Source organism: Rhododendron vialii, chromosome 3a, assembly GCF_030253575.1.
Source record: "Rhododendron vialii isolate Sample 1 chromosome 3a, ASM3025357v1".
In the NCBI taxonomy this organism is placed as follows: domain Eukaryota; kingdom Viridiplantae; phylum Streptophyta; class Magnoliopsida; order Ericales; family Ericaceae; genus Rhododendron; species Rhododendron vialii.
Window position 1 is genome coordinate 341,215 of NC_080559.1, and position 14,190 is coordinate 355,404.

At 37.9% G+C, this 14,190-nt stretch overlaps 2 protein-coding genes across 4 annotated transcripts; one reads left to right on the plus strand and one right to left on the minus strand.

Moving 5' to 3' along the window:
* Positions 1-229: 229 nt before the first annotated feature.
* Positions 230-8,698, plus strand: LOC131318833 (lipid phosphate phosphatase delta-like). The gene is made up of 8 exons (XM_058348827.1): positions 230-389; positions 3,378-3,473; positions 3,573-3,647; positions 3,734-3,864; positions 4,893-4,996; positions 5,091-5,219; positions 6,080-6,195; positions 8,110-8,698. The coding sequence occupies exons 1-8, from the start codon at positions 243-245 to the stop codon at positions 8,536-8,538; spliced, it is 1,227 nt and encodes a 408-aa protein (XP_058204810.1). The 5' UTR covers positions 230-242; the 3' UTR covers positions 8,539-8,698.
* Positions 8,699-9,287: 589 nt separating this feature from the next.
* LOC131318832 (protein WHAT'S THIS FACTOR 9, mitochondrial) lies at positions 9,288-12,770 on the minus strand. Of its 3 annotated transcripts, none has more exons than XR_009197823.1 (3): positions 12,285-12,770; positions 10,810-11,857; positions 9,288-9,821 (listed from the first exon to the last, which is right to left on the minus strand). XR_009197823.1 is itself a non-coding variant. In XM_058348826.1 (2 exons), exons 1-2 carry the CDS (start codon positions 12,614-12,616, stop codon positions 10,891-10,893), a joined length of 1,299 nt encoding a protein of 432 aa, XP_058204809.1. In that variant the 5' UTR covers positions 12,617-12,702; the 3' UTR covers positions 10,709-10,890. The 3 variants fall into 3 exon arrangements, 1 of the variants encoding a protein (XP_058204809.1); XR_009197824.1 differs by having other exon boundaries at positions 9,769-10,687; positions 12,285-12,702; XM_058348826.1 differs by lacking the exon at positions 9,288-9,821 and having other exon boundaries at positions 10,709-11,857; positions 12,285-12,702.
* Positions 12,771-14,190: the final 1,420 nt, after the last annotated feature.

Sequence of the window (14,190 nt, forward strand, 5' to 3'; positions counted from 1 at the left end):
TCTATAGTATTGCGCTACAAAAAAATTACTCATCTCTCGGAATGATCTCTGTGTTTGTGTGATGTCTATTCTCCGCCGGCTAAAATCCAGCCAATTGTGTAGCCACTAAATCCAATCCACCACTATTTCTCTGTCCACTTATCTTATTTGGGTTTGGAAATTGTTCATGTTACTCGTGATTCCATCTTGAAGAGAGAGAGAGAGAGAGAGAGAGAGGGGGACTGGGGAACATACCATGGTGGATGTGGCAAGTGGGTTTCTTGTGTGGAATCGGTTTATGGATTGTTATTTCTTCAATTCTCAATTTGACTATGAAGCTTAGATCCTTAACCCAACCCTGGGTTTCTAGTCTTGTAGTCTCTGGCACTCCTACTATCCTGCTGATCCAGGTCTGGCTAATTCGATATATCGTATTTCTCAATTCATTTTGGAAATTGATTTTTGCACTCTAAAAATTGATGAAGAAACTCCAAAACGATATTGTTTTGTGTATTAATACAGCTCAGTTTTGGAGCTTCTTCATCAATTTTTGGGGCGCCAAAATTACAATCCATCTAACTGTAACTATAATAACTGTAACTACGACGAAGGATATGGTAATTACTTTAAACCCCGTTCAACTGAGATCCATCTTCACTTACTCTTTATATAATATTTAAAACTCCACACTCCACTTCCTTGCCCATCAATCATGTCTTGTCACCTTAACCTTCACTTGTAACCTCCCTAAAATCATCACATCCAAAATTAAATCCAGCCACCCGCCACATTCCAACTCAATCACCTCATAGCTCGCAATCACTTACAATTTCTCCACAAGTGATCCCAACAATTAGGTTCTTTTATTCCTTCCGTAGCTTTTTCCAAATTTGATAAATTATCGTTACATGAAGATAAAAGGGTAATTAATTCATCCAAATTTTGAATCAGGGGTGATGTAGCTCTTTCCTCTATTTCTGTTATGAATTTCTTTGGGAGAAAAACTGAAATGGTCCCTATAGTTAAATATTTGTGTCAACTTGGTGCCTGTAGTTGTAATTTGCTCGATTTACACTATGTACTTTCCATTTTATTTCAACTTGGTCTAATTACTAACTGTCGTTAGTCCGCCGTTAGTCCTTTTAACAGCAAAATCAAATGGCCCATTTTCTGGAGTTAAAATAGTAATTCTCTCATTCCCCTCTTGCCCTAATATTAGGAGTGTGCACGGGTCGGGCGGTCGGGTTTGACCCCTGACCTGACATGGCAGGTAACAAATATTTTAGGCCCGCAAACCGAACCGAAAAGGGGTAAGAACCATCCGCGAGCCCGATTCTTTACGTCGGGTTAGGTCTGACAAAAAACCTAATTAATCTTTATGAATTGGTCAGGTCAGGTAAGAAACTTACCAGCCCGGACCCCAAACCAAAATTTGATTTTTAATAGAAAATGAACCCGTCCCGTCCGAAGCACATGTTCGACCCCACCCGGGATCCTTCGGGTCGGGTCACGGGTGGACAAATTTTTTGCACAAGCTTACCTAATCCACATCTGAACCAAAATACAGCTCATTCTTCCATTCTCCATTGATAAGGAGGCACTTGAGAAGAAATTTAGTTATAGTTTTCTGCAAAAAGTTGCCTTCTAATTCAACATTTTCATGATCAGCCATGAGGCAACATAACCACCGGTATTGTCTACATGTTCAACTTGTGGACAAATACTGAGATGCCTATTTTTCTTGATGGTACTGAAAATGCATATAGAACCATGTCCAAAATTCACAATATGACAGATCCAAAAGTTACAACATGATAAAGAACTATGTCCAAAAGTCAGAATATTACATAAACTCAGGGGTTGTTCGGCTAAATAAGCCAAGTGGCTTATTTTTTGTCCTTATTCAATTTTTTTCACATTTGTTAGTTTTTTTGTCAATTTTTTCGGGATTATTATTTCGTCATGACGAGAGCAAGGATGGGATTAAGGGGGGTCTAGTGGTGGCGACCGTCACGACAAGAATTTTAGAAAATGCAATTATTATATGTAAAAATAAAAATTATGCCCAACTTATATAGTTTTGCCACTACTAAATTTTTTTAGTATACATTTCGCCACTACTAAGGTAAAATCCTGGTTCCGTCCTTGGACGAGAGGAACCTAAAAAGTAAAAAATTACCATCGAAATCAATTTTTTTGAATAAATACAAAAAAATTGGCTTAGTTTTGTCTTTATTGGCTTATTTTTGTCTTTATTTAAAAGAACTAACGGCAGTTAGCAATTGGACCAAATTGGAACAAAATGAAAAGTACAGAGTATAAATTGAGCCAATTACAACTACAGGGACCAAGTTGATACAAATATTTAACTACAGGGACCATTTCGGTTTTTTTCCAATTTCTTTTGTAGATGTCATATGATGTTCTTAAATGAAATTTCTAGGAGTAGATTAAAAAAAGAAGGGTGCTGCTATTCGCAGCCCTTTATTTTCTTCCGTAGCCCACTACATTTCGGTAAATGGTTGTTGAAAATTATAATAACATTTCGGTAAATTGCTGTTGAAAACAATATTATATTTCGGTAACTGCATGTCGAAAATATATTCAATTTTCGGTAAACAACTGCCGAACATGCATTTTCGGTAAACATCTGTTGAAAAAAATATTATATTTCGGTAATTGGATGCTGAAAATATATCTCAATTTCGGTAACTAACTGTCGAGTATAATTGAAAATTTTTAACGGGCTATGGGAGTAAATAGAGGGCTGCGAATAGCAGCGCCCAAAAAGAAAGATAAAAGGGTATTTTCGTCATAAAATCTTATTCATCATGTCATGGGTTTTTTTTTACATGACAGGTTCTGTCCAAAATTCTACTAACATTTTGCTAACGAAAAGAGTTTATTGTCATCAAATAAATACTTTATCAAATAAATACTTTAAAGGGTTAGGTTTTGAATTTTAAATTAGGAAAGTTAAGTGAAAAACAGTCATTGAAAAACAGCCATAATTTAAAACTCAAAACCTAACCCTTTAAATTAGGAAAGTTACGACGTAGTTCATCAATTATTATTGAATTTTGCGTTTCTATTCTTCCTTTTTTCTATTGATGTTATCTGACAATTTTGAGGATTTCAGGCCCCGTTCCAGAACGGGTTTTAAGTGCTTATTTTTTAAGAAGGCAATTTCAAGCTCAAAAATTATAAACTCATTGAAATCTAAAAATATGCAATATGGATCTTGTTTGATAGATCTCATTGAGATCTTTAATACGATGCAAAAAAAATTGAAAAATTATTTTTTATTTACATTATTTTTGAGTTTGAAAATATGAAATAAGTACTTATTTTTTAAGAAGGTGTTCTGGAACGGAGCCTCAGTCTACTGGTTATTGCAGAAATATCATCATGGATCATTGGACGTTTTTTTCTCCGGACTGTCTTGTGTTGTGTCAGTGCCTTTCTACACTGCCTTTCTTCCCTTGCTCTTCTGGGTAATGCCCTCCCTTCCCTTTAATTAAGGTCATAATTGTTCAATCTTTTGCCAGCATGTTGTGAAATTTTCCTCCTTTTCTTTTGGCAATTTTTTGTAGAGTGGACATAGTAAATTGGCCAGACAGATGACCCTGCTGATGGCATTTTGTGATTATTTAGGGAACTCTGTAAAGGTATTTTCGTTCTACATCTGGATTTTCCAGTAGTTCTGAAATTGACACGAAGCATAACTCTGAAGGATGTTTATGTGTGAATAAAGGAGGTAGTATCAGCTCCTAGACCCAGTTGTCCACCTGTTAGGAGAGTGACTGCTACCAAAGATGAGAAAGAGAATGCAATGGAATATGGAATGCCTTCTTCTCACACTCTCAACACAGTTTGCTTATCTGGGTATTATGATTTCTTCCTGTTTCTTCATTCTGTGTTTCTCATTCGGGGTATGGGTGAGGCCAGCTATATGGTACTGATTGGTGGTTTGGGTAGGTGCATTTTCCAAAAGAATTGTTGCATGAACATGGTATTTTTGAATTAGCTTCATTAAAACAAACTTATTAAGAAAAAACATGTTGATTACTATTAGTAGTAATATAAAGTTTCTAAATGGTATCAAAGCGGAGTCCATCACCCCACTTTTTAAAAAATTCACAATCCACGCCCCACGATGAAAATTAAAAGGCTGCACGATGAAAGTGTGAAGCGAAGTCCCACATCGCTTGGGTACCAAAGTAATATGAAGAATATAAGCGCGAGGGCACCCTCACTTCATTAGCTAGCTTTTGGAGTGAGTTCTACCCAAGACCATGTAACATGGTATCAGAGCCGGGTATGCCAAGGATGGGTAGGGTGCGTGTCCCTGGCCTGCACGTTGCAGGTGCTGCCGAGTGAGCACACTGGGTGTGAGGGATGGTGTGAAGCGAAGTCCCACATCGCTTGGGTACCAAAGTAATATGAAGAATATAAGCGTGAGGGTACCCTCACTTCAATAGCTAGCTTTTGGGGTGAGTTCTACCCTAGACTGTGTAATAGAAAAACCTAAAAAGAGGCTACAAGTGATAGACCTCAAACGTGACTGCACATGAGGGGATGCTAAAGAATACAATCCCACATTGCATGGGTATGGAATGGGCGATCATCTAATACAATTTTGGGACCTGTCTATCAAATAACTTTATGCTTTTGGGTTGGATATAAAGTTTCTACCATAACAATGAATAACCGAGGATGAATTTTCCAGACTATTCGTGAACAACTTGTCTTGATATCTTTAGTTGTTAGTAATTGATAATTGGCGGTCACCAGTTTGAGGGGTTTCCTTTTTCAGTTGAAGCACAGCTCTTCCTTGCACTTTGTGATACCATTCTTAGCATTCTAATACATCGGAGGGATAACTAAATAAATCCCTTTTTGTTGTGATCCAGCTACCTTTTGCACTATGTCATAATGTACACACAGAGTACAGATAGCTCCATGCTGTTTTCGGGATTCGCCATGGTTTGCCTGTTTGTTGGCCTCATTGGCTTGGGTAAGTTAGGATTCTCCCTTGTTTCTGGTTTCTTTTATAAGTTTTTTGGTTCTTCTTTGTGAAAGTTGAAACTGGAATGTGGTTCTCTTGTTAGGAAGAATTTGCCTTGGGATGCACTGTTTGGCTGACATCATCGGAGGTCTTGCTTTTGGATTGGCAATTCTGGCATTTTGGTTAACTGTTCATGAACATATTGACAATTTTGTTGTTTCAGGGCAAAATGGTATGTATAGGTCTTTTCAGTATGCACATATCCAAATAAGTCTGTCTGCGATCGTGCTCCTACGAGTACTTTTTATGGGTCAGCTGTAGTTTGTGTGAAATTGTGAAAATGTTGGTAGCCAATTTTCAATAGCTGGAATATATTCAAAGCAGTTTAGGTTCTGGAGAAGCCCCAAAAGGGGATTGAATTCTGAAAAATCTTGATTGAGGTGACTGTGGCTTCTGAGAATGCTTCTAAGGCCCAACAGAACCTAAACAAACAAAAAGCCCTAAACATGGTTTTTCTACCAACTTTTAGGCTGACCTTGGCTATAGCCCCTTTCTCCCCAGACAATGTACAAAATATGTACCAGTTATAGTTTGGCCTCTTAGATGGAGAAGGTCAAATGGATTATGGATGTATCTGGTATGTGCACAAAATGTGAACATGCTTCCACAAACATTACTCCTTCATTTTGAATGGAAAGTGGGGTCCCCTTTGAGAGCAGTGAACTGTTAAAGAGGCAATATTCTATAGCAGGCATAACAATGTAGTGCTTTAAAAGTAAACAAAGAGAGCTATGCGCAGTTGGCCACGCTTTAAAAGGAAAAATAAGTAGTTGACGTAAATGGCAAGGACCAGTTCTTGCTAGGATGGAGGGTGCTAACCTTTTTTTGTGTCCCTCGATAGTTTGAGAAAGCTCCAAAAGTGTAGGTAATCTACACAGCGGAGAGAATACAAACTGCTTTGACTCTTCATGTGAAATGTTTGAAAATCAAAGTGGCTCAACATCAAAGCTAGATGCTGCCTGTGTGGTGCAAACTGGTTATGATTGCCTGCTTTCTTTATTTCTGACTATGCACACTTTGTTGCTGTGGCAGTGATGACGTTTTGGGCAGCTCTTAGCTTCTTGCTGCTGTTTGCCTACCCAACACCTGAGAATCCAACTCCGAGCTTTGAGTATCACACATCCTTTACTGGTGTTGCATTTGGAATTGTAAGCACAACAAGCTATCTTTCTCATGTTTATAGTACTATTAGTACTTACTTTCATATCAGTTTTTTCTTTTCTTTAACTTGAGATTATTTGTAGGAAAAGAAAATTAAACATTTTCTTCCTTTCTATACCTCTGGTTGGATAAGAAGAATGATGTTTATGATCATTGTTTATATATTGATCAAGAAAAAAAAGGCACTAGAACCCATAACATGCGATCTTTTTTGTAAATTCAAGGGATAAAACATCAAAAGGGGAAGCTAGCCATTTATAAACCCTATAATATAGTAATGGAAGAGAAAACTTTCAAGACTAGAATCTAAAGAACACATTAATGCTCATCTGTCCCTATGCTATTTCATGGTTCTGAAATGGGCTTCTCTATTAGATAGTTTGGGGTTGGGGCAAGACTGCCTACCTTTACCTCTCCCAAGACCCACTATAAAGCAGGAGTCTTGCATGCTTGTTGTGCCCTATTTCAATTTTCCTTCTTTCTAAAGTAACCTCAACAGTGTGCCTTCTCCCACACCTAGAGTTGCGGCTTGCAACCAAAACAATATTTTCCTTGACCAAGCTCGCCAACCTTAAATTGTTGACAGGTTAGAGTACAAAATAAACTCCTGGATGGCCTTTTTTTTGGGAGAAATCAACTAGCCTATTCTGGGCTGGAAATGATGCATCAGGGACTTACTGTGGAACTTCCCAACGCTCTGCTGTAGCTATTTAATTGCAGGTTGACCAATTTTGTTATGCAAAATAGTATGCTCTATCAAAACAGTACAACTAGGTCTTGTTTTCAACTAGTTTTTCTTCTAAACTTGTTTTCAACTAGTTGATGAGGTAAATGTATAAGCAATGATAACCTTGTGCTAAAAAGAGGTAAAAAGGAGGTCAATGTCGGGCATTTGGGTAGCTTGTTAGACCAGACGTTTAATATCAGACTATACTCTTTCTGACCTGTCAAAATCTTGGGCATCTTAGTTCTTGTAATGAGCATTGCTTGCTTCGTTTTGAACCCTTATTCAAACAAACTTTGTCCCATGTGGATATCAGAGACTCTAGGAAGATGAAGTTGCACGGAAAGATTTGCCATAGATGCAAGAATTAAAATGTTGGGATTTCCGAAGTGTATCAGTCTCCAGTGTGCCTTTGTATTGATTAGTGAATAGTTGGATGCTGCATATCTAAGATGCTAATATTGCGCTGCTTAATAAGTTAGATCATATTGCTTTGAATGCTCTCAGAGTCACAACTCAATTTTGATAATACGAACGGTCAAAAGTTTTGCAACACTATCCTGAGGTTTTGAGCAGTCACTGAAATATTGGTAAAGTAGGGACTTGACTACAATCTTAACTACTAAGTTATTTGGGTATTAGGTAGCACGGGAAGGTATCTTTGAACCGTTATGTCTTCACTGGAGATCAGGGAAACTCTTATTTGACACAAGTATTTCTTTCTCCAAGTATTGGTTTCAGTTTGTGTCTCAATTTTGGTGCAGGGTTTGAATCCGTAGAAAAGTTCTCTAAAATACTAACTTAAACAGGCAGAATTTGAGTAATTTTTTTGCTATGCTAGTGGAAAAAGAGAACTTTAAGTAATTTATTTGTAAATTTGCTTATTCTGTTAGTTCAACGTCTAGTGCCTGTTCGAGTACCTTCAGTGCCAATTGTATGAACATAAATTAGAAACCGGCAAATATGCTAAAAGGGTATCAGGAAACTATGTAATCTGGTGTAAGGTATTTGTCAGTTGTAGCATCAAGATTTTCAATTCGTGGAGAAGAGAAACAACAGCGCAGGGTATGGAAAATAAGTTGATGATGCACATTTATAATTGGTTTAACCTTCTTTTTATTTGAGAAGATCATTTTCGATTGCACATTTTTATGAAGCATAAAGGAATTTAATACAGGTAAGTGGCGTCCAGCAAACTTATCATCTGTTTCACCATGAAAATGTTGCGCGCATCTTTACCCCTCAACTCACACTCCGCGCCTTTGCGGGAAGAATGCTAGTGGGAATCTCGACGATTCTACTTGTGAAGTTCTGTACCAAGGCTCTTGCGAAATGGAATCTGCCAATCGTCGCAAACACCTTGGGAATCCCTATAAAATCAACCAGCTACATTCCGGCACTAATTATGGAGATCCCTATAACTGCTTCGAATTCTAGTGAAACATTGGATGAAGTTAAACAATCTGGTTATCTCCAAAAGCTGTTTGTCTTCTCCCCACAGGCCTCATTTGACGTTGATACTGGTATTAGGTTTCTTCAGTATGCTGCTATTGCTTGGTCTGTGGTAGATCTTGTACCATATCTTTTCTCCCTCTTGAGGTTGTGATGCATTGTACCATTTCTTGTTGGACTTTGTCTGCCTCCATCTGATATAAAGGGAAATGTATTGCAAGTTGATTTTGTAGAGATTTAGTGGTTTTTACTGAAAAAACATCAGTATTTGTTAATAGATTCTGATTGGAATTGAGTAAAATTCTGTTTTAAAATCAGGGCGAAATGATGATATATTGCCGAGACAATGATTAAAGAGGATTTTACATTTAAATACTAGCGTATTCCCGTTCTATGCATGAGAAAAAAAAAAATTGTTATTACGAATTACTATATATTGAACAAAGAAAATCCTCAAAGTTATTTGATAAACAAAGAAAATCCCTCAAAGTTAACCACCAGTAAATAGAGATAGGGGACGTATTGGGGATGCCCGATGACCTCTCTTATGGGCAACATTCGTTATGCCCGTTTGATATGTTTTTCTATTTTCTGCTACAATGACCAAAATTGTTTTGTATTGTGTGGCAAACTGTTTTCGATAACTGAAAAAAAAGTAAAAACCGAAATGTGTTTTCACATCAAATAAGTTTTCACTCAAACAACTGGCCATCTTTTTGTTTTCTGACAGAGAAATTACCGCTTGGCTCAATTGTGCAGACGAAAATGGGAAATATGCTAAGGGCCAATACGAGGCTGATGCAATTTCCATGCCTGATCAGAGGGCAACGTGAGATGCACTCTCAATGTCCCGGACGTGATACAAGAGGAGATTATGGTTGATCTGAAAAACAAGGAGGCGAGTGAACGAATGGAAGCCCGAGAATTTCAGAGTTTCAATTTAAATATGCTTAAAAAAGAGAGAGAACCTAAGCATACATATCACTTTCCTTGCAAAAGAAAAAGAATCACAAGCGGCTTGATTTCCAGTTCCATTATTCTTTATTAGAACTGTCTCGAAGGATACTTTCAACCACTTAAACAATTAGATTGTCAACAGTAAAATAAATAACAACGGAAACAAATAGCAGTTAATACACTCGGCGGATTACCAACGTCAAGATGCCTTATTGCTCACCAAAATACGAGTTCAGCATCTATAAGAATGACACCATTTCACCTGACATTTAGAACTCCTCTTAGTTCGCTGAATTCCCTTCAATGGCCCAAACGTCCTTCATTATGTCTGATGCGGGTTGTTAAGCTACGCTGAACCATTTCAGAAGCTACAATGAAGCTCACTAAGTAACTGCTCTACAAGGTAGTTTATAGCATCTGCTGTACGAAACGGGCCCTCCACTCATCTCAGAGCCTTCAAACGAAGAGACTGTATGAAGCCTGAACAAACCCAAAATGCCACAACCAGACCAAATAAGAGAAAATGCAGATTCCATATATCAAATTCCACAAATTAAATCAATGGAATTGCGAGCATAATTTTCTCTACTTCATGAAATGCATTAGGGAGCCTGCTACCTTTTTTTATCATCATTTTCAATCTCTCGTCCAAGGCCTAAGCATCAATTATGTTATAGGCAAAGACACCGGCCTCATAAGTTAAAGGTACCTTTATTCTGTGATAAATTTAAGAGTTACTGAATACAAACATCGATATGCTACTAATGAAATCTGCAGCTGAGACTCAGAGCAAAAACGCTGAATAGTGCTCCTTTATTTAAGTTTTACACGGATATATTCTTGTGATTATCATGGCATGGGTTTCAGCAATTTGCACTATAGAAGCTTGAATCTAGTTTTGTCATATCATAGCATGGATTCAGCATTATGTGCAGTAGCATCGCTTCAAAACCACAACAGGTAGTTATTCCCTGGATATTGTCTCAACACATTCAAACTAAATACACTGGTATATGAAAGAAAAAAGTTACAAACTATATAGAAGTTATAAAACCTGTTTCTGTGGTAAGTAATACTACGTTTTTTTGGTAAAAAAATTCTTAAAACCATCTCAGTTTTAGCAAACCCACCATACTTTTTGTGAGTGATTTTGATCTAAAGGTTGTAATTTACCTACTTTTCAATCTAAGGGTCTAGATTTAATGGGAGCATCATACTCCCATATTATTTGGGAGCATTGTAGAAGTTTTGAGTTTGTCATGGCATAGAGTAGAGAACATGATATTTGTATCGTTGTCAATGGAATGCTAAAACTGCAAAGAACATGGGATTCTCCAGAGTCAACACTGACACAGAACAAAAAAATTACCTTATCAAAGCTCTGGAAAATAACATATCTATAGCGACTCAAACATTCAGTAAGGAAACTGATTTCTATGTTCACAGATAATTAAACAAACTTCCTTACCTTAGATCTGAAACACTTCTCCCTTTACAAAGCAAGACACAATTGCTTTTTTTTTTTTTTGTCTTTGTGTCGGATAAGACACTAATCTTCATTGGAATCCTCCTCAACCTCTGAAGCTTCCTCGTCAGAGCAATCATCCCCAATTTCATACTCTTCTTCCTCAGACCCTTCTTGTTCCGCAACATCCACCTCATCATTAGCCAAACTGTCTAGTTGAGGTATCATATCCAAACCTTTATTCCTATAAACCAACCCAGTCCTCATTACATAATAAAACTTCTCCCTTAATTGAACAAGTGGATGCGGATCCACTAATCTCCCTCGCCGGTAGCCTTCTTTTAGTGCCACCGTCGTTGTCTTACACTTCAAAGAGAGGTAGAAGATCCCCGGGTATCTCGTAAAGATCCGTGTAAACTTGTGAGGAAGATTTAACTCCTCTCTCAAGCTTCTCAAGTAGTTCCTCTTAGTCTTCTTATACATAGTCAAGCTCAAAAGTTCATGTAAGACCCCAACGACCCTCTTCTCCATAAGCTCGCTATTCGGATCAATAATACTAGAGTCATCATATGGTGAAATGTATGGCAACTTCTGAAACTCCTCCATCCATGCCTTCACTTTCTTTTGCTCTCCATAACCCCTCGGAAAGTTCATTGGGAACGCCAATGCAGTTTGCCCCCTTTTAAATTGCCTATACTCACTATTAAAACTACCCAATTTGCGATTCTCACTACTCTTCTGCAACTCAGAAACTGCAAACTCTTCGGGCCATTGCTCTAATTTCAAAGACAGCAACCCATTCAATCCCTTAACAACCCGAAAATGATCAGGGTACTTCTGAACTAGGGTTCTATCGAAGTCATCAGGCAAACCCAGGTCCCATTTCAAAGGATGAATTGATTGAAGAGGAAGCATTTTGTTCTTAGTCATCATAAGAACCCTAGAAAGCCGTTGGACTGTATCGGCTTCGTGGGTCTGGTGAAGACTCTGCTCTTGATTGTGCAAAGTAGTACCAAATTTTGTGAGGCGAAAACAGGGTAAGCTGGGATACCTGGAAAAACAAACATGCTTGTTCACTGTCACAGAATAATTCTAAGAAAATCATCAATTCCAACCGTCAAAACATAATCACGATACCAATACTTAACTATTTGGCCAAACCTATATCCTTAACCCAAATCCCTACACCCAGGACATTATGTGCCTCTCAAATTAACCCCTATGGTAGTTTTAAAGCACTGGCATCAGTATTATGCTCAACGTGTGAACTTTGTAAATTCACTTCTTTTTTTTTGGAGTGCGATGAATCTTTCACACTTAAAATTCAACTCAGAGTGAAAATTTTTAGTCAGGAGATGGAGAGAGAGTCTTGGATGGTTAAAACTCAGGTCAAAATCATTACTTGGGGGTATGAACGAAACAAGAAATAATACTCCAATTAGGAAATAGTAGTAACAAGTCGAAGAAATCCGCCAAACCTGGGGTGGGGGAACTCCTCGAAGAGAGTAGGGTAACGGCGGATGAAACGGAGAGTGGGCACAGTTAAACCCAGAAGCTTTTGCCAATCGGAGATGGATTTGGAGGTGATGAAGCCGGTTGAGGAGCGGGTGATGGCGGATTTGAGGAGGGAGGCGGCCTTGAGGTCGGTGTGGGTGTCGATGGTGTGGTCTAGGGTTCGATTCTTGACCCATTTCAGACGGACTTTCACTAGGGTTCGATGCTGCTGTTGTTGATGATGATTGGGTGGGGAGTGAGGTTGGTGGTTGCTGTTTCTTAGAATCGAGAGCAAGCTCTTGGCTCTCAACTTCATCCACGTTGTAGTATATGTGCGGGTGCGGATATGTGTTTGGAGGGAAGAAAGAGTAGTCTCTGAGAGCGAGAGAGAGCGAGCCGGGGGGGTGGTGGGTGGGGGATTGCAGTCACCGGAGTCCGAGTGACAACAGCTGCGGATTTGTGCAACTGGGAAACACTCGACGTCGTTTCAATTGGTTCGACGGTTGGGTAACAATAATTACGGAAATGATAGTATCAAAACTGTTTTTGTTGGTACCAAAACTCAAGTGCATCAAAAGATTGTACCATTGGTTGGACAGTTGGGTGGGTAGCAATAATTAGGAAAAATGATAATGCCAAAACTGTTTTTTGTTGGCGTCAAAACTTAAATACACAAGAATCGTATCATATGTAATTTACAAAATTATTATGCACTAAAATTTTAGCAAAAGAAAAACAGTTTTTTTATTATCACTACCCCAACAATTAAGTGGAGAAATGGAATGATATGTGACTATTAGTTTCGGGATACACGTCTTCCCAATGCCAATTATGGGTTTTTTATTTGAGAAAAACTTTTATACAGAGAGTTTTGTGAATAATCGTTTACAGAGATCAATCGCATGCGTCTAAAGTGTATTAAATAGTCCGAATTTTAAACAAATTTTTTTCAGGAACTCTTCCCCGGAAAATTTCATTTAAACCCGAACTATTGACTTTTGAAACGGACGGTTGTGATTTGACGCCTCCGCAAACGACTTATATACGGATCTCTCTCTTTTTATTTATGTTTTAGAAGAAGTAGCTGTTGGAACTTTCTTAAGTTTTAAAATTAAAAGAAATATTTTATTGGAGAGACATCTCTTTTGTCTAAAATGTGTGACCTTTCATCTCAAGTGAAAGGATATGACTCCTATGAAAAGGTGTTTGTAATCCTATAAATAAGATATCTCCTCACTTTGTTTTATGGTTTTGATTTCTCTTCTCTCTCTACTACTTTCAATATATTATGGAAAATTTGATTTATTCTTGGCACCCCCATCTTCCACTGATTGTGTTACAAGGAGACACATTGTGAGATTTGTGGGTTTTATCTTGGAGTCGTATTTAGCCGCTAAAATCTACATGAAGGAAGACAAATATGGCTTTAGGGCAACGCATGACGTGCCTCTCATCCATCTCACAGGCTATTTTCCTAACTCTAACTATCTAATATACTCCGTATTTGCTTAATTGTGTTCATGGTTTTAATGTTCATTGACATTTTTTGATTATGGTTGTTTTGTGATTGTCATATAATAAATTCCAACAGTAGCTGAACCAGTATCAACAAGCTGAGTTTTTGTTGCCTTTGCATGCCCATGACTTGGACCTCAGAAAATTTGAAGTAGACGTCTAGGTATGAAGTACCTGGTAGATTGAAAAGCCTAGTGATTATCATACCGGGTAAAATTGAATGCAGGAACACTAATATAGAGTGCAATAGGGATCTGGAATTAACGAGCACGAGGCACATGACATTTATAATGACGTCAATTTTTTTTAGTGTTGATCTTATTATATTTCTGGTGCAGGTGGTGGTTGTGTGTTCAATTTCCTTTCCTTTTCGTT